Below are 23019 nucleotides of genomic sequence, written 5' to 3'. Positions count from 1 at the left end.
CTCAGAGCACACAAACAATTGTAACTTCTTTTAAATGTCTCCTTGAGAGAGTTTTTTCATGGATAGGAGTCAGGGTTTGTCTGTCCTGCTTGGCACAGCCCAGGCAGGGCTTTCCCAGCCACATTCCACACTCCATTTCCCAGCTGGAGCCGCTGGTGCCTCTGAGTTGTGCTGCCCCAGCCCCAGGGACGCTCTCCTTGTCTGCCCATTCCCCCACGGTCTCTGGGCAGGGATGGCCTCAGTGGGGGCTGCTGACATCCTCAGCAACTTGGAGGCTGCTGCTGAATTTTCCTGCTCCAGAGGCTTGTTCAGCCTTCAGCTCTTCAGTGCAGGAATTCAGTGTCCCAGGGCTCATTGACATTCAGAACACCTTAACAAGCCAAGCCTCTGGGGATAATTGGATTTTAATTTTCAAATCGTTTGTGGTTAGGTAGATCTCAGTAGTGATTCAAAGTGAATACATGATATTTAAAAAGACAGTGAGAAAATATTTTTTAAATCCTGTTTAATTTTGTTTTCCTGTTAATTTATTGATATGTGCAATCTCCAATTGACACTGAATCCAAGAACCTCCTCATGCAGTTTGAATAGGTATGAAAATCAAGATCCTTCATGGCTGACAATCAATCAGACTCTGTCCCTACCCCCACCCCACCATTTTCCCCATCCAAGCCCTGGCACTCAGAGCAGCCTTGTGCAAATCTGAGCTCTCTCCAGCCGTGGCTGCACCTGCAGCTTTCAGCTCCTTGGCTCCAACTCCCACCTGCTTTCCTTGGAGAAGGAGCTGCCCAAGACACAGAGGGATGTTCATTTATTGTCAGCCAACAAAGCCAAGTGAAGGCAGAGCTCCATCAAATACAGAAGTCATTCCTCTGCTGGATATTGAATCCACTTTCTACAGCAGACAGTCTCAGAGCAATGGAAAACACCTTCTGTGCCAGCACAGATCCCAAGGTCCCCCCAAACCCTCCCTGCCCCAATTCTGCCCAGATTTGCTCTTTGCATACACGAGTCACAGGCTGAATTCAGGAGCTCCCTCCATGCCCAGAGGGAGGAAAAGAGGGAAAGGGGACGAAGAGCTCTCCTGTGCAGAGACAAGGTCCAAGTGCCCCTGCAGTAGGAACCACAACTCATCAGGTTTGTGTCCTTTGGGGCCAGGGACTGGTGACACTCAGAGCTACGGAAAGGTTTCTTGCCAACAAACACAACTTGAACATTTGAACCGCTTAATAACCATCACAGCTCTTCCCTCAGCTCTTTGGGATGTCCCAGCACCATCTGAGTTGTCCCCCATCCCCCAGGGATTTCTGTACATGAACAGTTTGACACAAAGACAAAAGGTAATTCTGTGATAGATAAAAACACAATTAAGCTGATATTTATTATATATTTATTTGAACTTCAGAACTATTGGGCAATTTCTTCCAGCTCAAAGCATGAAGCTAGTCAGTTGAGAGGCACTTGAATGACCAGAGAGCATCTAGAGGAGGAAATTTGAGAGCAGTAGAAGTACACAGATCCACCTTCTGTAAAAGAAGAGATGTCCTTAGACATGGCCATTTCAACAGAAGAGCTGAAAACACCTGAAGGAAAAGGGAGAGGAAGGAATAAACAGAATATTGTTGACACCAGTAGAAGGGAAGATCAGTATTTCTCCTGCTGCCATCAGTAAACCACCAGGAAATTCCTGTTCCTGATGGGAAAATGATGCCATTTCTTCAAAGTACTCAAATGACCCAGATAATAAACATTTGCTTCTATATGATGAAACTAACAGGTATTAACACCTGTGCCCATTTTCCAGGCAGACATCAGCTGTGTGCCCATGAATAGGCAGTGCCACTTGTGCCCTGAGGTGGCCAGCTGGGATTGGATCTCTCCCAGAGCACCTGAGGGAGAGCAGAGCCCCTTGCAAGCTGCAGGTCCCTGACAGCCTCGCAGGGCTCCTGTCCCATCAACATCTGCTCTGCTCCAGTCTGAAACAGGGCCCAGCATGGTGCCGGGATCATCAGAGAGCTGAGGTGTGTGCTGGAATTCAATGCCCTCCCCATGCCACAGCAGCCCTGCATTTCCCTGCTGCAGCCTTGGTCTCCAGCACAGCCATGGAGGCTCTTTGGGCTCTGGACTGTTCCTGCAGCCCCCAAGGGCAGCTGAGCTCTGCCTTTGGCACAGTCAGGCCTGGCCAGCGCAGGCCATGCTCATCAATTGCTTGTGTGTGCCTGGCCTTGCTGTCAGCCCCGGCAGCGGCTGCGTGGCCCCTTTGTGGCCCTGTGCTGGCCCAGCCATGGTGGCCCAGCCCCTGTGCAGGCCCAGCCCAGGCCAGGAGCATTGCAGCTGGGAACGGCCCCTGTGCCGTGGTGCCCACAGCAGCCTTGGGGCTCTGTGCCCATGACCTCCCTGCTGGGCAGCCTCTGCCAGCTCCTGCAGAGCCCGGGGCACTTGTGGGGCTGCACAGACAGCCCTGCCCCAGACTCTGCCGGCTTCTGGGCCAGCAAAGAGGCAGCCAGGGCTGGCCATGGCTGGGAAATGGCCCTGAGCCCCTCAGGAGGATGGAACTGGGCCACAGCCCAACTCAGCCCAGGCCAAAGATGGGCTAAGCAGCAAGGGCTGCCAAGGGCTGGGCACAGAGGCTGGCAATGACAAATGTCCTGGGACCCCTCCCTGCTCTGTCCATGCCACCAAGGGCACAGAGCAGCCTCCTCTTTGGGCCACTTGCCTGTTTGCAATGCCTTGCACAGGCGCTGGCCCTGCCCCACAAGGCCTGGCCTGAGTCCTGCCCCTGCACGCTCAGCCAGGCTGAGATGGACACTGATGGTTTCTGGGCCAGGGTCTTGGAGCCCAGCCCAGCTCTCTGCAACCTCTGCCAGCTGCCCTGAGCTCTGGGCAGCACCAAGGGCCTCTCCCCAGCCCAGCCCAGCCCAGCTGGCTCTGGCCCCACAGCTCTGCTCAGGCCAGGCTGCTCTGGGCACTGCCCCACGGCCTCAGCCCCTGGCAAGGGCACAGCAGCAGCTGCAGCTGCCACAGGACTCAGCCCCAGCCATGGGGGAAGGTGCTTGGCCAAGGCCAAAGGAGGCTCCCTGGCTGCCCTGCTCCCCTCGGGCTGAGGTGCTGAGAGCTCTGCAGCCCCTGCTGCCATCCCATCTGCCCAGGGCAGCACAAGAGCCCTGGCCTTGGGGCCCTCAAGAGCTGCTCCTACTCCAGGCCCAGGGCCCATCCCAGGGCTGGGGCAGCCACAAAGCTGTGCCCATTTCTGTTCATTGCTGCTCTGAAGGGGATGGATCCTCAGCCACTTGGAGAATGCTGATGAATTTTACTCCTCTAGAGGCCTCTTCTTTCTTGAGCTCTTCATTTCAGGAATTTAGTGACAAATGTTCATAAATATTTTTGCAAAACGCTTGAAAAAGAAAAGCCCCTTGGAATAATTGAAGTTTTCAATTCTTCTATGGTTAATTAGATAGATTACAGAAGTGTATTCAAAGTGAATATACTATGTTGAAAAAAATGCAGAGAGAACTGTTTTTTTCCTGTTTAGTGTTCATTTCCTGACTATAAATTTTTATCAGCTATGTCCAATTGGTATTGATCTCTAGCACCTTCTAATGCAGTCTGAAGAGATATGAAAATCAAGAATCTTCATGGCTGACAATCAATAACACTTTGCCCTCACCCTCTCCCCACCATTTCCCTTATCCAACCCCTGGCACTCCTATGGATCAGAAATGGTGTGGCCAGGAGGACCAGGACAGGGATCTTCCCTCTGTTCTTGGCACTGGTTGGGCAGCACAATGTTAGGTCACAGGGTCACAGGCTGCCCAGGGAGATGGGTGAGTCACCATCCCTGGAAGTGTTTAAGGAAAGACTGGATGTGGCACTCACTGCCATGGTCTGGGTGACAAGGTGGACTTGTTGCTCTCCAAGGTCTTTTGCAGTCTGGTGGATTCTCTGATGATTGTAACACTGCAGGGCCCTGGGGAAGCAAGGGGCCATTGTGACACTGTGGGGCCTGGTGGCGCTAAGAGGACCATGGTGACACTGTGTAAGACATGGCAGCACAGAGCCAAGGGGCCATTGTGACACTGTGGAATCAAGAAGAACATTGCTGTGTGGTGTTTGTGAGGTGCTCAGGACGAGGTGAGAGGTGAGAATCTGACTCCATGTTCTCAGAAAGCTGATTTATATTATATTATATTATATTATATTATATTATATTATATTATATTATATTATATTATATTATATTATATTATATTATATTATATTATATTATATTATATTATATTATATTATATTATATTATATTATATTATATTATATTATATTATATTATATTATATTATATTATATTATATTATATTATATTATATTATATTATATTATATTATATTATATTATATTATATTATATTATGCTTTTCAAAAACTATACTTTAGAAAAAGAAGAATACAGACAGAAGGCTTAACAAGAATGATAATGAAAACTCACTACTGACTCCTCAGAGTCCAATACTGTTGGTGGTGATTGGTCATTAGTTAAAACAATTCACATGTTTGGATAAACAATCTCCAGACCACATTCCAGAGAAGCAAAACACGGAGAAGCTGAGGCTTCTCATCTTCCCAGGAGAAGAAATCCTGGCGAAGGGAATTTTCAGAAAATATCACATTGACATTGCTGGACTGCCAGATCTCATTGAACAAACGGTCCATTGTGACAATGCAGGGCCTTGGGGGACAAGTGACATTGTGACACTGCAGGGGCCCAAGGATCCAAGGGACTTTGTGACATAAAGGGGCCCATGGAACCAAAGGAACATTGTGACACTGGGAGGCCTCATGGAACCCTGGTAACACCAAGTTGTCTGGGAGTGTGGATCTGCTGGAGGGTTGGAGGGCTCTGCACAGGGCCCTGAACAGGCAGGATCCAGGGCCCAAATCCAACAATGTGAGGGTTAAGAAGTCCAAGTGCCAGGTCCTGCACTTTGGTCACAAAAACCCCTGCAGCACTACAGGCTGGGGACAGAGTGGCTGGAGAGCAGCCAGGCAGAAAGGGACCTGCAGAGATTGATGGACACCAGGATGGACATGAGCCAGTAGGGTGCTCGGGTGGCCAAGAAGGCCAATGGCTCCTGGCCTGGATCAGGAATGCTGTTGCCAGAAGGAGCAGGGCAGGGATTGTTCCCCTGTGCTCAGCACTGCTTGCACAGTGCCTCAAGTGCTGTTTGCAGTTCTGGGCCCCCCTAATTAGGAAGGACATGGAGGGACTGGAGCATGTCCAGAGAAGGGCAGCAAGGCTGATGAGGGGTCTGGAACAGAAGTCCTGTGAGGAGTGGCTGAGAGAGCTGGGGTTGTTTATTCTGGAGAAGAGGAGGCTCAGGGGAGACGAGAAAGTGTCAGGGCACAGGTTGGACTTGATGATCTCCAAGGACTTTTCCAACCTTGCTGATTCTGGGATTCTCTGAAACCACCCTTGGAGCAGTTGCAGGATGAGCCCTGGGCCTCCTCTTCAGCAGCTCCAGCAGCCCAGGTCCCTCAGCTTCTCCTGCCAGCCCCAAAGCCCATCCTGTCAGTCCTGCAGAGCCTCTGCAACTCCTCCTCATTGCCCAGAACAGGGAGCCCCAGAGCCAGGCACAGCAGCCCAGATGTGTCCCCTTGGCCTGTGGTGCCTCTGGCAAGGGAGCAGCAGCAGGCACTGCAGGAGCCTGCAGACAATTGCTGCAGCACTTGCAGGATGATCCTGCTGCCCAAGGGACGTTCCCATGGGGCCAAGTCAGGAACTGCATTGGGGAGTGGGGCCGGAGAGGAAAGGGCAACCAGAGCTGGGCTGTTTGCAGGGGAGGGAACAGGGGTGGGCAAGATGAAGAAATTTGTATAAGGGAAGAGTAAAGAAAGCAAAGGTGAAGCAAAAGAAATGCTCTGGGCAGTTTGGGGGTGGCTGCCAGGCAGCCCTGGCTCTGAGGAACTGCGTCTGCAGTGGCACAGGAAACTCCCAGCTGATGGGAACAAACTTTCTGGCTGACTGCAGAGGCCAGGACAAAGCTGAGTGGTTTCCCTGGTGTCCTCCAGCCCTTGCTGGCCCCAGGGGCTGATGGCATTTGTGCTCCCTCAGGTTCATGTCCCCACACCAACAGCATGGGGGTGCTCCTGCCTGCTGTGTGCAATGCAAACAGGGGCTGCTGAGCCAGTGCTGCCGTGTCTGTGCCTGCAAGGATGGGGCACTTGTGTGAGCTGGGGGAGAGGCCAGGGCTGCAGAGGGGGGATGTTGTTGGCAGCTCCATGAGGGCGCTCTGGGACGCTGCCCTGGGCTGTGCAGCGCACTGGGGATGGATCAGCCCCTGCTCTGCTGCTCCTTCCTGTCTCCCCCAGGGTCCTTGCAGAGCCCCAGCCATGCTGTTTGCCCCCAGCCTGCCCACAGCCAGCCTGGGGCTGCTCACAGGGGTTTTCTGTGCTGAGCATTGGCCTGGGCGTGTTCTTGAGAGAGCCTGGGCAAGGAGCCTGGAGCCCCCAGGGCCTGGCCTGAGGCCTCAGCGCTGCCCCAGCAGTGCCCATGGCCTGTCCCTGCTGCAGCCCTGGCACTGCCACCCCCAGGGCTGTGCCCGGCCCCGAGAGCACTCAGGCCCTACAGCAACACCAGGGCCACAAGGGCAGCGGGGCAGGGCCATGGCAGCAGCACTGGCAACACCAAGAGCTGCTGCTGCTGGGCACAGCTGCTGGGCCAGCACTGATCTGCCCCCAGCTCTGCACACAGACATTGCTGCTGCAGCTCCAGAGAAGAGAACAGAAGGGCATCTCTGCAGAAAACTTTCCTGGGAGATCCTTTAGTTCATTTACAGCCACTGAGAACACAGCTCCTCATAGAAACAGGCTGTGGGTCACAGTAAAGGAGAAGGGAAAGAAAATGAGAAATTGCACAAACAATGACTTTGTGGACAATATTTTAAAATTAAAACCAAGATAAAGAATCTCCAAAATGAAACTAACAAGAAGTATTGAAGATTACTTTTATTACAAATGATTGGCAGAAACGGGCCAGTAGTTTAATGTTTCTGAAAGCATCCAGTCATCTGTGCCCACACTGCAGCCTTGAGTTTCTGGTTCCTCAGGCTGTAGATGAGAGGGTTCAGGGCTGGAGGCACCACCGAGTACAGAACTGACAGGGCCAGATCCAGGGATGGGGAGGAAATGGAGGGGGGCTTCAGGTAGGCTAAAATGCCAGTGCTGATAAACAGGGAGACCACAGCCAGGTGAGGGAGGCAGGTGGAAAAGGCTTTGTGCCGTCCCTGCTCAGAGGGGATCCTCAGCACAGCCCTGAAGATCTGCACATAGGAGAAAACAATGAACACAAAACAACCAAAACCTAAGGATGCACCAACCACAATGAGCCCAAGTTCCCTGAGATAGGATTTTGAGCAGGAGAGCTTGAGGATCTGTGGGATTTCACAGAAGAACTGGCCCAGAGCATTGCCATGGCACAGGGGCAGGGAAAATGTATTGGCTGTGTGCAGCAGAGCATTGAGAAAGGCACTGGCCCAGGCAGCTGCTGCCATGTGGGCACAAGCTCTGCTGCCCAGGAGGGTCCCATAGTGCAGGGGTTTGCAGATGGACACGTAGCGGTCGTAGCACATGACGGTCAGGAGAGAAAGATCTGATGATATGAAAAAAACAAAAAAGAAGAGCTGTGCAGCACATCCTGTGTAGGAGATGTCCCTGGTGTTCCAGAGGGAATTGTGCATGGCTTTGGGGACAGTGGTGCAGATGGAGCCCAGGTCGCTGAGGGCCAGGTTGAGCAGGAAGAAGAACATGGGCGTGTGCAGGTGATGGCCGCAGGCTACGGCGCTGATGATGAGTCCGTTGCCCAGGAGGGCAGCCAGGGAGATGCCCAGCAAGAGGCAGAAGTGCAGGAGCTGCAGCTGCCGCGTGTCTGCCAATGCCAGCAGGAGGAAGTGCCTGATGGAGCTGCTGTTGGACATTTCCTGTGTCTGGCCATTGGAAGCTGTTCATGGAGAAAAGTCAGTGACCGGTTAGGAGAAACTTCTTCCAGCAAAATCAAAGCTTTTTCCCACAGACCCTTCTCCTGTAACACTCTGACACCCTTTTCAATTTCCAGCAGATTTTATTTCAGCTGCAAGTGTGGAGCCCTGGCTGGTGCTGCCTGACTGGGACTTCAGGTTCAGGGCAGGTACACACAGAGGTTTTTATAGTTCAGCCTTGCTGTGCAGACATAGGAGGGGCACAGGGACCCGTCCTCGTGTTCCTCTTTGAATCTCCGTTAACACGGAAGGTCCTGTCAGCAGCATCTGCCCTCCCACTGCCAGAGAGCAGGAATGGTAAATTCTGTTTAAATGTACTCATGTTATTTACAGCTTTTCTTCATCTCCCTGCTGATTATTTTTGGATGTCAGAAACTCTCTGCATTTCTGCTGCCCTCATGGAGAACAGTGAGTTCTCTGAGGCAAGGGGGTGAGTGGAGAGGGAGGGAACGAGGCCTGTCACCCTGTCCTGTTCCAGGATTCTCTGGGCTTTCACCTTTCCCAGACAGAGGATGATCACCCTCCCATGTTTCCTTTAAAAACCATCCTGACATTGCTGAGACCAGATGGATCCCCACAGTCCACTAAATGTCCATCCCCTTTTCAAGGTCTCAGCCCCACATTTGTACCCAGGACAGGGCTCATTTCACCAACCCAACAGCATTTTCTCATCACAGACCTTCTGTGTCTCACCATGGGGCTTTTAGATAACACAGAGATGCTACAGGACAGGTTTGTATCCTGGAGGGAAGCTCAAAGCTTGGACTGAAATCTCAGGGAGATTCCAGGTGTCCTTATGATGGCATTGGATTGAGGGAGGTGCAGCTCCTTCCCTGGCTGCACTGACAGCATTGCCCAGAGCTGGACACTGGGGACAGCGTCACCCTGAGCGAGCTGTGCCCCCTGCCAGAGCCCCCAGGGCCAGGCAGCTGCTCCCAGCCCTGTGCTCTGCAGAGGGAACTGGGCCTGGGGCTGCAGAGCTGCCCCACGGCTCTGCTGCAGCTCTGCCTGCACAGGAGGGGCTGCACGCCTTGGAGCCCCGGCCCTGAGGGCAGAGGCTTGGCTGGGGGCACAGGAGGGAGGGGGCTTGTTCAGAGGGAGGGGCTGCACTGGAGGGGATCCTGAGGACATCTCTAAACTCTCCCTGCCACAGCATTGCTGGGTTTTGTTTTCTCTCATTCCCTGATCTTCTCTCTGCTTCCTGGAGATTTTCCTCCTGCAGGTGTTTCCCTGTGCCTGATCTCTCCCTGACATAACTCAGACCCCAAATCTCTGTGCCCTCTCCTTGGCCCTACAGAACCCTGCCTGTTTGCAGGGCACTGGCTGGGGCAGGTTCTGTTTGCAGCTTGGAGAAAGGACAGCTCAGACTGAGCCTGATGGGTCCAGCAAAGGGGATGCTGGTGCTGTCCATGGGCAGAGAGGCTGCAAGCACATTAGGGATCTCCTGTGAATCTACAGAACACTAAAATAACAGTTCCAATGTCTCAGAAACTTTTAAAATTTCATAATTTATAATTCATAACCAATCTTTAATATTAATGCCCCTGCTCCCTGCCATTCTCCAATATTAGGAAACAGAATACAAAGTCTTTGGAAATGTCCAAATGTTTAATGAAATCCTTGTATTGGAAATATTTTATGACTGAACAGCATTCCTCAGCATGTCAAAGCTTCATGAACATTTCACCTCCCCTGCACCAGAAATATTCAGAGATTTACTCACAGAGTCTGGAGGCATTGGGATGTTCCAGCATTAGGAGATCACTCCAGGAGCTGCAGCTGCATTGTCCTGCAGCCCGAGGTTCCTGTGCCAAGGGCTGGCAGTGATTCTGCCCCAGGCACTTCTCAGCACCTTCCCAGTCCTGACTGATTGAAGCTCTCTGTGCCTCTGTGCTGTGCCCGGGGTGGCTGCAGGCAGTGCCCCAGCCCTGCTGGGGTTGTAGAGCAGCTGCTCCTCTGGAGAAATGTCTTTTTGAAGCTCTTCTTGGTTTGCCAGGAGCTGCCTCTGTGCCAGGAGCCCAGCCCAGCTCAGCAGCACAGACACAGCACAAGGACTTTAATGACCCTCTCGGGGCTTTGGTGTTGTTTACATCAGAACCAGTCCCTCAGAGTGTCTTCAAAAAACTTCTCAAGAACTCAAAGTTAAATTTAAACTCTGAAGTTTCATGAATTTTTTATGGGTCCCACTGAGGAACTCAGACAGTGTCCCCAGGTTCCAGGTAGAGTAGAACACAGGAGGCAGTGATGACAGCTGGGGACAAACAAGGCAAAGGTGTCTCTGGTGCTGAGGAAAGCTGGATGTGTTTGAGGAATGCAAAGGGCCAAGGCCTGAGCCCCAGCCCCTGGCCAGGCAGATCCTGTCCCTCCCTCCTTGCTCAGGGCTCTTCCCGGGATGGGCACTGGCATGTGGGGCTGTGCAATGCCAAGGGCAGGAGCATGGGGCAGCCCCTGCCAGGCTGCTGGGCAGGGACAAGGAGGCAATGAGGCCCCAGGCCTGCAAGGGTCACTTTTCTCCTGCTCCTGTCTCAGGCCCAGGCCCAGCAGCCATGGCCAAAGTGCTGCCCAAGGTGGCTCTGGCAGGGCTGTCTTGCAGCTGCTGCCCATCCCTGTGCCCTGTGCAGCCCAGGCTGTCCCACGGTGTCCCTGCCCTGCACCTCTGTCCCTGCAGGCTGTCAGCATCCCCCGGCTGCCCCACCTGGCTGGGCCCTTCCTTTGCTGACAGCTCTGCCTCCTGCCTAACTCTGCCTGCCCATACAGAGCCTGGGGCTGACCCAGGCTCCTTCTGGGGGATGTGCTGCACCACAGCCCTGCCCTGGGAGGGAAATTCCTTTCTCTTTGGGTCCTGTCTCGCCCTCCCTATCTGCCCTTTGCATTAATTCTTTCTTTCTCTGTCTGTTCTCTACTATGTCAAAAGGAGCCACCATCTCTGAAACCTCCCTTCAATCCCTCCCAGGGCTCTCCTCTGCTGTCCTCAGTCTCTACCCCACTGAGCACAGAGATGCTTTGTCCCTATATCGTGCTCATGTGCTTGAGGCCTTCAAACCCCAGCTTGGAAGATCTCTGGGCCCTCTCCAAGGTATTGGCTAATGTCAACATTCTGCTCATGGTCTAAGAAAATCACCTTAGGACAAGACCAGACAGACCCGTGTGTCCTGGCTACTTTAGCCTTGGAGCAATCCTTGGATAGATGGAATTTTTTAGGCCGAATTTCAGTTTTGCCAATGGGCACTTGATGTGAACAACGATTCTCTTCCATTGGAAGGAAAACAGTGGCCTAGTGTTTCAGGGGCAGATGAGCAGCAGCCACCAAGGGCCAAGGCAAGCCAGACCTTTCTGGAATTGCAGCTTGTGGCTGTGAGAAATCCTTGGATATACATAATTCAGGAGGTAGAATAAAAGTTTTGGCCACTGGTCCCTTGATGAAAAGGCCATTTCTTTTCCATCTGAAGGAAAGCAGAGAACCTCAGGCTTTGATGGTAAATGAGAAGCAGCCCCTGGGAGGCCAAGCCAGCCAAACTTGTCTCTCCTGGGAGCTTTTGATTGGGAACTATCCTATGATATATGAAATTTAGGGGCCAAATCTCAAATTTGGCCACGGCCCCTGGATGAGGGGACTGTTCTATTTCCATCACAAGGAAGGCAGAGAGCCCCAGTGTTTCAGGGGTAGATGGCAGGTGGCCATCAGAGCCCACAACACCTGTGAGAGCAGGCAGGTTTTGTCTGGGAAAAACCCTTCATGTAGTGAATATTTTAGGAGGAGTAGCAATTTGGTCATGGAGAAATAAGATTCTTTTCCATACGAAGGAAAGCACAGAACCCCTGTGCTTCAGGCACTGATGAACTGCAGGCAGCAGAGACCAAGGCCAGCCTGACCAGTCTGTAATGGCAGCTTTTGTGTAGGGGCAATAGTTGGATATAGGGCTTTTGGTGGTAGAAACCCAATTTCAACCATGGGCACCTGGTGAAAGATGGTTCTTTTCCCTTAGGATGGAAAGGGCAGAGCCCGAGTGTTTCAGGGCAGAATTCAGGTAACCACCAGAAGCCAAGGCCAGCCAGAGCTGTCTGCACTAGGAGATCCTGTCTGGGAGAAAAAACCCTTGAATGTAGGAATTTTGGAGGACAAGTACCAGTTTTGGTCATGGGTGCCTGTGCAGGAGGGATATTTCTTTTCTTCCATAGGAAGGAAAGCACAGAGCCTCAGTGTCTGAAGGCAGGTGAGACCCAGCTCTCAAGAAGACAAGGTCAGCCAGACGTGTTGTAATGGCAGCTTTTATGCGGGAGAAATCCCTGGATATTGGGAAATTTGGAGGGGGAATCCTATTTTGGCCATGGATGCTTGAATGAGAAGAGCAGTTCTTTTCCAATTGAAGGAAAGACCAGAGCGCCAGGGTTTCAGGGGTACATGAGAAGAGACCCTTGACATGCCAAGGGCAGTTGGACCAGTCAGGCCAAGCCAACCAGACCTGTTCCCTGGGATCCATGGAGCCCTGCAGTGTCACAGTGGTGGTGTGGATCCTTGGTTCCATCAGGCCCAGATGTGTCACACTGGCCTCTTGTTTCCATGGGGCTCCAGAGTGTCACAATGGTCCCTGGCTTCCATGAGGCCTGTCAGTGTCACAGGGGTCTCCTTGGTGCCACAGTGTCACAATGGACCCTTGGTTCCATGGGGACTCACAGTGTCAGAAGGGTCTCTTTGGTTCCATGAGGCCCTGCAGAGCCCCTTGATTCAACGAGGCCTCCAAGTGTCATCATGGCCTCCAGGATTCCATGAGGCCCCACAGTGTCACAATGGACCTTTGGTTCCATGGGGTCCTGCAATGTTCCTTGAATCCTTAGTTCCATGGGGCCCTGGAGTGTCACAATGGCCTCCTTGGTTCCATGGTGCCACACAGTGTGACAACTGCCCTTGGCCTGCCAGACTCCACAGTGTCACAATGGTTCCTTGCTTCCATGAGGCCTTGTAGTGTCACAATGGTCTCCATGATCCCATAAGGCCTTGCAGTGTCACAACACACCATTGGTTTCATGGAGCCCCATAGTGTCACTGTGGTCCCTTTGGCTCCACAAGGCACTGAAGTGCCACAATGGCCCTTTGGTTTCACAAGGCCTCCAAGTGTAAAAATGGCCCCCACGGTTCCATGAGGCCCTGCTGATCACAATGGCTCATGGTTCCATGAGGCCACACAGTTTAACAAGGGACCCTTGGTTCCATCAGGCCTTGCTGTGTCACAATGGACTTCTGGTTCCATGAGCTCTCACACTGCCAGCAGCAGTCTTCTTGGTTCTGCAGTGTCACCATGGTCCCTTTGTTCCATGAGGTTCCGCAGTAGAACACGGTCACCTTGGTTCCGTGAGGTTCTGCAGTGTCACAATGAACATGATTCCACCAGGCCTTGCTGTGTCACAATGGCCCCTTGGTTCCAAGAGTTTTCTCCGGGTCACAATGGTCTCCTTGGATCTGCAGTATCACAATGGACCATTGGTTCAATGTGCCCCAATGTGCCAAAATGGATTTTGGTTCCATGGGGTTCTGCTGTGTCACCATGGACCGTTTGTTCCATGAGTTTCCTCAGTGTCACAGCTGACTCCTTGGGTCTGTGAGGCCCCACTGCCACCAAATCTCTGAGATATCCAAAAAAGCCTTCTTAACAGTCATTTACTATTTCAGAGGGAATCATTTATTCAGGCCTGAGGTCCAACATGGGATAACTCCTAACCCTATGTGGACATGTAATTCTACCAGTATGTTGCTTATATACAGTCCCTAAATGTGAATTACAATTTACCGACTTCCATAGAATAAAACCCCACTTCCCAGATTCAATCCTTGTTTTCTCTATTTCTGCACCCTTGAGCCAGATGTCTTCTTCTTCTCTTTGAACCATCCTTGCTGGGAAAGCAGCCCCTGCATGCCTTGTTCCTGTGCTGGAAGTCCACAGGCAGGGTAAAAATGGAATGAACCCTTTTGGTATCAGCCCCAGGCTTTGTGTGGGCAGGCAGAGGCAGGCAGGAGGCAGAGCTGTCAGCAAAGGAAGGGCCCAGCCAGGTGGGGCAGCCGGGGGATGCCGACAGCCTGCAGGGACAGAGGCGCAGGGCAGGGACACCGTGGGACAGCCTGGGCTGCACAGGGCACAGGGATGGGCAGCAGCTGCAAGACAGCCCTGCCAGAGCCACCTTGGTCAGCACTTTGGCCATGGCTGCTGGGCCTGGGCCTGAGGCAGGAGCAGGAGACAAGTGACTCTTGCAGGGCTGGGGCCTCATTGCCTCCTTGTCCCTGCTCAGCAGCCTGGCAGGGGCCGCCCCATGCTCCTGCCCTTGGCATTGCACAGCCCCACATGCCAGTGCCCATCCCGGGAAGAGCCCTGAGCAAGGAGGGAGGGACAGGATCTGCCTGGCCAGGGGCTGGGGCTCAGGCCTGGGCCCTTTGCATTCCTCAAACACATCCAGGTGTGCTCAGCACCAGAGACACCTTTGCCTTGTTTGTTCCCAGCTTCATCACTGCCTCCAGTGCTCTGCTCTAACTGGAACCTGGGGACACTTTCTCAGTCGTGTCCCTCAGTGGAACTCATTAAAACTACAAAGAACTTTGGAGTCTAAATTTAAATTTGAGTTCTTGAGAAGTTTTTTGAAGACACTCTCAGGGACTGAGTCTGATGTAAACAACATCAAAGCCCTGAGAGGGTCATAAAAATTTTCCTAGTCCAGTTATGGAGAAACATTTCAAGGACCTTGTAAGAAATACACATTCCTATTTTAAAGGATGTAATTTTTTTTATTTCTCTTTAGAGCAGAGGTGATTGCAGCATTCTGTGATTGATATTGACCTAGGGTCTCCTCAGCAGCTCTGGCCTGCTCACAGAAGCTGTGCCTGGAGCTCTGACCCAGTGTGGGCAACCTTGCTCCACATTGCCCAGCCTCATCCTGTCTGTCCTCACTGCCCCTGGGCCCTGCTGTGCTTGCACAGCTGGCTGCACTGAGCTTAAGAGGGGTTTTCCCTTTTTGGGTTTTTTGAAGCAATCTCAAACTCCTGAGTTTCCCCAGTGCAAACAGACACACTGCTCAGGTGTGTGCCCAGCCCCAGGTGCCACCAAAGCCACTGCAGAGCTGCCCTGGGCCAGCTGTGAGGGTGGATCATCAGCCCAAGCTGCACTGGGCACTGCAAGGGGCTGTGGCCATGGGCACTGCACTGACCCCACTGCTGGGTTTGGCTGCCATGGCCACCGTGAGAAATGAAACTGTGCTTGCAAACACTGGGGAGGACTGGGACATACTGGGGAACACTGGGAACGCTGTGGGAGACACTGGGACATACTGGGAGTGCCACTGGGGGATACTGGGAGAAACTGGGGACACTGGGGATATTGCAGGGAAGACTGGGGGACACTGGGGCATCCTGTGGATGACATTGGGAGGAACTGGGAACAACTGACAATGAACTTGGGTGTGTTGGCATAGATTGGGCTGCACTGGGAGGAACTGGAGGGGCACTGGGGTTTAACTGGGTTCTACTTGGGATGAAATGGACTTTACTTGGGTTATACTTGTCTGTACTGGGAATGAACTGGGCTGTAGTGGAAGGGACTGGAGGAGGGTGATTTGGCTGTTCCCACCTACAACACATCCCATTTGCCGAGGCTCCCGCCCATCAGCAGTTGCAGCCAATCAGCACCTGGGATCCAGGACTCGGGGCGGTGCCTAGATGGGCGCCATATTTCTTTTTGCTTACATCTCCCACCATGCCCCGCGGCCGGATGCAGCACCATTGGAGCCGGGACTACAACTCCCGTAATGCCCTGCGCTCCAACGAACCCCCGAGATCCGCCCCCATCTGTCCCATAAGTGTGCCCCAGACCCTCCAGGATCCCTCAGTGACCCCTCAGCGCCCATTTGGGACTCCCCAAAAGCGTCCCCGGATCCCCTGAGTGCTCCCAACCCCACAGATGCCCGGCACAGCCACTTCTGGGAATTCATCTCCTCTCATCCCCCGCGGCCCCTGAGCCCCTCAGAACACAGTCCCGCGCCTAAAACTCCTGCTGTGACCCGTGCCCTAAAGAGCCCGGTTAGAGATCCCAGACCTCCTCCCCAGGGCTCCCAAGCCGTTTACGTTCCTCCCGAGGGCCTCAAGTTGTGGCTCGGACACAAAAGTGTCCCCCAAGTGCCTTCCCGGACCCCCAAACAGCGTGTTCGAGCCACTTTCGGGACTACAGTTCCCATCATGCTCCGCGGCGAACGTCCGGTGCTACTCCAGTCGGGACTTCATCTCCTGTCATGCCCCGCGCCCCACCGAGAGCCATTGCAGCTGCGCCTCGAACTCCCGTGATGCTCCGCGGCTCCGTTAAACTGCGTGATACCTGCGCATACAACTCCCATCACCCCCTGCGTCCCGGAGATCCCAGTCAGAGCCCCCCAAGGGCCCGCCCGGACCCCGAAGGGCCCCAAATTCCCCTCCCTGATCTCCAAGGGCCCCCCTGGACCCCCAAGTGCTGCCCCGGACCCCAAACTGTCCCTCAGAATCCCTGAGTGCCCCTCCAAGTGCCCACCTGGCACCCCCAAGTGTCCTCCAGACCCTCAAGTTCTCTCTGAATTCCCTCCCCAGACCCAAAACTGCCCCAAATCTGTTCCTGAAACGTCTCCATGGACTCCAAGGTGCCCTCAACCCTCCCCCCCCCGGCCCTGTATTGTAAAAAGAATTTTAAAAAGATGACAAGAACAGTACAAATGTATCTAATTACCAGAAAGAAGAATAAATAAATAACTGCTAGAACTTAATTAATTAATGAAGGTGTGAAAAACCCCAATCACTTGTTTTTAAAATTTTAAAAGTTTAATACTAATATAATAGTTATAAAAATAGTAATACTATTTGTGTAATAATAATTTGGACAATTTGAATTAGGATAATATGAGACAATAAAGAGAAAGAGTTACGGACATCCAGGTACCTTTTTCTGGGCAGCACGAGCCCAGTAAAGGACACCCAGTATCAAAGGATTAACCCTTAAACCAATAGCCTGTTGCATAGTCATAGACTTCATACATGATGCATAAATTCCAGTCAAATACAGGATTCTGTCTGGTCATCATCAAATTCTTCCTTCCAATCCGAACAGAGCCTTTGAGGCGGGAAGAAGTTTGTTTCTTCTGATTAGAGAGCAAAAACTTTTTCTCTGAAAGATTTAGGTGTCCTGTGGCTGCTATCTGCTGTGAATGCCTCATTCCGTTCTTAAAAATCCCACTAACATAGTTCCTATTTTAACTACAAAAGCTACCTTTTAATTACAAGACTACATTTAGTATTAAAATGTTAATACAGCACTACTAATCAAGAAATCAAAATACATGTGGTAAATATCTGCATAGAGCCATATAATATGCACTTTTAATAAAGGGAATTGTCTTACTTAGAAATGTTGAGCATTAATTTTCTCGGCTACTAAAAATGCCTTGATTTTTTCTATATAAATATAAAGACTAGGTAATAAAAACCAATAGTGTAGTTATAAATATAAATAAATATAATAAATATATAAATAATAAAATATTAACATTAAATACTGCATTACAGAATGAAAATTAATACATTGCATTAACATTTTTGGATGTTTTGGGATCTCAGTGAGGTTGGGGGTGCGGGTCAGGTTTTCCAAACAGGCTCAGCCTGCAAGGGGCTCATTCTTATCCATGCCCCGACCTCCTAAGCAACCAATCAGCATCAAGATGACTTGGGGAACGCTTCCGTCACCTCTTCAATGAACTGAAAAATAATAGAATGCACCCTTGATTAAAAATCAATCAGGAGGTGCATTTCGGAATCTCCCTCTTGAAGACAACTCCAAACTGACTCCAATCCCTGCACAAGCCCTGGAGACTCAAAGACAATGGAAGGGAGACAAAGAGCTCCTGAGGGCTTTCTGTATTTTAATCAGCCCCACGCTGGATTTGGGGCTGGCTCCAGGAGCCTCAGGCACGCAGAGAAGGATGGAGAAGCTGCTCAAGGAGTCAGCAGCAAAACTCCAAGTGCCTTGGAGCATGGCTGGGCCCCAGGGAGGGCGGGGAGTGCCAAAGGCTGCCCAGGGCCTGGTGGGAGCAGATCCTTGAGGCCAGGATTGCAGGGAGCCACAGGCTCTGAACAGGGAACTGCAATGCTGAGCAAGGCCTGGCAGGGCTGGGGGAAGCAGAAAGGCCAAGCCCTGAGCCCAGCCTGGGCCAGCAGGGCCTGTCCCTCATGGGTGGTTTGGGGCTGTTTGTGGGGTACTGGGATGTGAGGGGCAGCAAGGACAAATGGCATCAACCTGCAGCCCCTGCCAGCTGTGATAAACAGGGCCAGGAGAGCAGCTCCTTTAAAAGGCCTTTATTAAAGACAGCTCTGGGTGGGGAACCCGAGGGGCTGCGCACAGCGCCACCGCTCCCACTGGACAACGCTGAGGAGGAGGAGTACAGCTTTGTCTTTTGGCACAGCTGGGGCTTCCGTCCTCGCGAGAGTCCTTAGGAAGGTGATGTTGGCTCCTACTCCAGGGGTATCTTTCAAGGTGGGTACGATCAAAATTATGGTGACAGGATGGAATCCAGCTCTGGTCTAGAGTGGGTGACTTAGTGTGGTCCTGGTGGGTTAAAGTCAAAGTTTATGCGCTGGTTTGTTGTTTTGAGAGGGTTCCTATAGTTCCCACAGCCTCTCATTTGAATTCAGTCCGGGTGCACGTCCTCCGGGGAGCAGGGGAGCAGGGGAAGTAGTTCCCCAAGGGAATGGATACAAATCCCGGGTGAGAGGGAAAGGGGTACAAATACAGATACAAGGTAAAATAGTAACATCGAACAGCAGCAAGTAAAGGCAAGTCCTAGAACTCTAACATTCAATGTTTAACAACAGACCAACACTTCAAATTAAGACCTTATCAACTTCATTAACATCAACTACCAATTGCTACTCTGAAAAAGAGCTGTCATTTCCAGGATTTTCATTCCTCACAATATCTCCCCTCTTTCTTTTTGATCGAGTTTAAGCCTGCATCAATTTGTAATTTCTGTTTCGTGGACATAAAACTTCCATAACTTCTGATACTGGTCATAAACTCTTTTAGCTGTTTTATGTTCTCCTTCTTGACTTTCAATCATTATTATTTTGGTTTTGGCTTGAGCAGTTGTTTCTGAAACCTCTGTACTAGCTTGAATTGTAGAAGATATAATCTTATTTAAACATGGGAGTAGGCAAGGTAAGACTATTAAACCTATTAATGCCGCCACTACTATAAAGATTACTTTCTTCCAGCATTTCCCTTTAAAAGACCAAAAACCATCCCACCAACTGGTGCCTATTAGGGGAGTCCACTCCTGATTTCCCACATATGCTATTTTTCGTATTTCTGTTGGGATGTTTCTTATTACCTCACTTCTGTCATCGATTTTCAGGCAGCACTGTGATGAATTAAATTTTACACATATCCCTCTTTCATTGGCTACTAAGTAATCAACTGCAAGTCGAATTTGGTAGATGACAGTTCTAGTTTGGGCCAATTGGTAATTAATATGGTCAAGGATAACTGGTCTTCCGTTGGACATTACTTCCAGTACTGCCTGGAGTCGAATGATCCTGCTGAGCATGTAAATTGGAGTACGATATCCCCAGGATCCATCCTGGGCCCAAGTTGCAGGTCCATATGTGTTAATTATCTCTTCTGCTGTCCAGATTTTTCCCTTCCAGGTTTGTTTCCCCCCCAGGTCAATTATATTCCTCTTTTTCCAGTTAGTCTTTCTCAAATTGTCATACAATGGAACCCCTAAACCTGACCATGATTCCTTTGGCAATAGAAAGAAAGCGGGTTTGATGACACCTATAGTGCAGCTTCCCATCCAGTCTCCTGGAAGAGTAGTATGGGCTGTGTTGCCACAAAACCAAAATAGATGATCGGGGGCTTTCCAAAAGATGTCTCGAACTTCCCAAGGGTATTCTCAATATTTACATATTTGTCTTATTCCCCAAAAGGGGTTTACCCCTTTTTCTGCACATTTGTGTAGCCTATAGCCTTCAAGATAAATGCACCCCTTTTCCTTTTTCCCAGTGGACCATTATTGATTTGGTTCTTGGGGAATCCATCTAGCATTTAAGTCTTCAATCTTTAGATACCTCTTGCATGCCATCTTTCCCACTGGGGTATTATATCTCTTCCTTGCCCTTATTATGCATTCTTCCCCAATTACTTTAAAGTCCCATTGTTCTTTCCTTCTTTGTCCTAAAATGTGAGGTTTTTGTCCTGATTGTTCCCACCTTAGAATTTCTAGTGGTCCTGAACTAATTCCCTCCCATGGCCAAATTTCTGTCATTTTAGTACTCCCACAGACCCAGCAGTTGGTTAGATTTAGTTCCTTACTAATTCTTTCAACTAGGTCTAGGAATAGGTTCTTCCCTAAGGGCATTTCTATTTCATCCTTTTTGGTAGTTACTGTTAATTGTCTTTCCTGTATTAGATCTTTCAGTCCTTCCTGATTCCTTTCATGCTCAAAACAAAACCAAGTTTTTCCTACTGGGCATTCTGCAAGTAAGCGTTGCCTAAATGAGGCAGTGCTTCTCGCAACTCAATAGACTTTCCCGTCCTCTTGACAGGTAAATAACTGGGAGTAGTTAAAAAAATAAGGATTTACATTGGTGTGAACCCTTATCAGTGATGCAAGGTTCTCCCCATTGTGTAGGGGGTGATAGTACATGGATTTTCCTTACTCCCTATACTTGCCATAAACAGGAATAACACCAGTCCTCCTAAGAGTCCAGTATGAACCATTGACATGATCTCATCTGGCCTTGCCTCTTAGGATTGGGGAACTTTCTCCCTTCTCTTTCTTCCCACTTTCTATCAATTTAATAGCTCCTGAGGAATGTTCTGTAGGAGAGTAGGTTTGAAACCCCCAGGGTTTTCCTTGGAGAAAAACAGATTATTAGAACTCTATTGGTGATATAACCTTTTGAACTTAACTATCATACTAACATTTAATTCTTATAACTCTTCAACTTGTAACCTTGAACAGTTTAAAAGAGATGGAGGAACCCATTCTCCATATTCATGATAATATATGAAATCTTTACACCAAACAGTGAACAAAATGTTCACTCTAATCTCTAATCCAATAATATCATAATATACTCCAAAACAAATGAAGGCTTCAAAACAAACTAAAAATTCTACATTCATAAGTCAACAACAAAAACAATAAATAATAATAACTTGAATCAAAAGTATAACAATTTAGTCTCTTGTACTTTTATCAGTCTTTCCAAGCAACCTTTGGTCTCTTTCTAAAGGTAACTTTGAGATTGTCCGAGTTTGGGATTGCAGCCCACGTGGAAGCGTCTGTAGCTGGTGCTGTTGGATCCAGTCTGCTTTTTGGGGGGGTGGTACCGGTGCTTTGACTCGAGTGATGTGAGTCCAGCCTCTTTCTCGTGTCCTTCCTGCAGTGTGTGTCATGAGTAATACCTGGAAGGATCCTTCAAATTTTGGAGTTAATGGGGTATTGCTCCATGACTTCATTAGTACCCAATCTCCTGGACGTATTTGGTGCACATCTGTATCAAGGGGGGAAGTTTGGGGAAGATATCCTCTTTTTCTCAGACTCTCTAGGGTCTTTCCAATGGTTTCTATTTACTTTCAGGTAGCTCTTTCTCCTTCAAAATAGTCCCCACTACTATATGGAGTCATTAAAAATGGGAGTGCAAACATCATTTCATAGGGCGGAACCCCTATATCTGATCAGGGTCCTGTCCTGATCCTTAAAAGGGCAAGGGGTAGACATTTGAGCCAGTTCATCTACATTTCTGCAATTAATTTTGTTAATATATTTGTGAGGGTTTTATTCATTCTTTCTACCCTCCCAGAGCTCTGGGGATGCCATGGGGTATGTAATCTCCATTTTATTCCTAAAGCCTCAGTTATTTTACATAATACTTGTGCGATAAAGTGTGGTCCCCTATCTGAATCAATATTGTTCACCAACCCGTATTGGGGGTTGATGTTAGAATTCTTTTCTAGTTGGACAGGCTTCTACCCAATGAGTAAGGTGGTCAACTATTACCAATAGGTGTTTGCAACTCTGTACAGGGGGCATTTCAGTAAAGTCTATTTGAATGTTTTGGAATAGTCTTTGGGCTAATTCTTTTCCCCCTTGTATGGTCTGCCTCATCACTTTTTCTTTTAGTTTTTGGCAAATTAGGCACCCCTGAGTTACTGCTTTTGCTACCTCATGTATTCCGATACATAAGTTTTCTCTTAAATAGTGATCACATAACCCTTGGACTCCCCCAATGGGTTAATTCCTGTATCTCTGTTAACATTTTCTGGGCTAGGGCTTTATTTAAAAATTTACACCCATCTGGTGTCAACCACTCCCCTTGCTTCCCCCGATGCATTTTTAATTCTTTTATTGCTTTTAGTTCTTTCTCACTGAATACTAGTTTTCCTTTCCTTTCTTCGCCTAACACTTTGTTTACCCTGAGTAATTTCACTGGCTCCCCTGGGTTTAACGCTGCCTCCTTAGCCACTTGGTCAGCTAACTGATTCCCTTTTTCCTCGATGGTATCCCCTTTCTGATGTCCCTCAACATGTACCACTTCAATCTCTGCAGGTTTAGGTAGAGATTCTAGTATTGATCTTATCAGTTCTGTGTGCACTAAGTTTTTTCCTTTGGAGTTCAGATACCCACGTTCCTCCCAAATCTTTCCAAGTGTATGAACGATTCCAAAGGCATACCGTGAGTCAGTGTAAATTGTCCCTTGGCCCCCTTCCAGTAAGTCAAGTCCCCTCTTTAAGGCATAGATTTCACAACACTGAGCTGACCAATTAGAAGGCAGTTTGCCCTTCTCGGTAAATCTCATGTCTTCCTTTTCTGTAGTTTCAATTATTGCATATCCAGACATCATTTTCCCTCGACTACTCTCAAAGACCCATCAGTAAATAATTTTATTCCATAAGGTAGAGCTATCTTTTCTAGATCTTCCCTAACTTTTGTCT

General features: G+C 49.8%; 1 protein-coding gene across 1 annotated transcript; it reads right to left on the bottom strand.

The window, feature by feature from the left end:
- Positions 1 to 7105: 7105 nt before the first annotated feature.
- LOC134429666 (olfactory receptor 14J1-like) lies at positions 7106 to 7591 on the bottom strand (the record flags this gene model as incomplete). The annotated part of the gene is made up of 1 exon (XM_063176925.1): positions 7106 to 7591. A coding segment is annotated over one exon (486 nt), but the record flags the coding sequence as incomplete, so codon positions are not given.
- Between the last annotated feature and the right edge of the window lie 15428 nt (positions 7592 to 23019).

The sequence above is a fragment of the Melospiza melodia genome, chromosome 26 (genome assembly GCF_035770615.1).
Source record: "Melospiza melodia melodia isolate bMelMel2 chromosome 26, bMelMel2.pri, whole genome shotgun sequence".
NCBI lineage: Eukaryota > Metazoa > Chordata > Aves > Passeriformes > Passerellidae > Melospiza > Melospiza melodia.
This window is presented reverse-complemented; position numbering and strand designations above follow the sequence as displayed.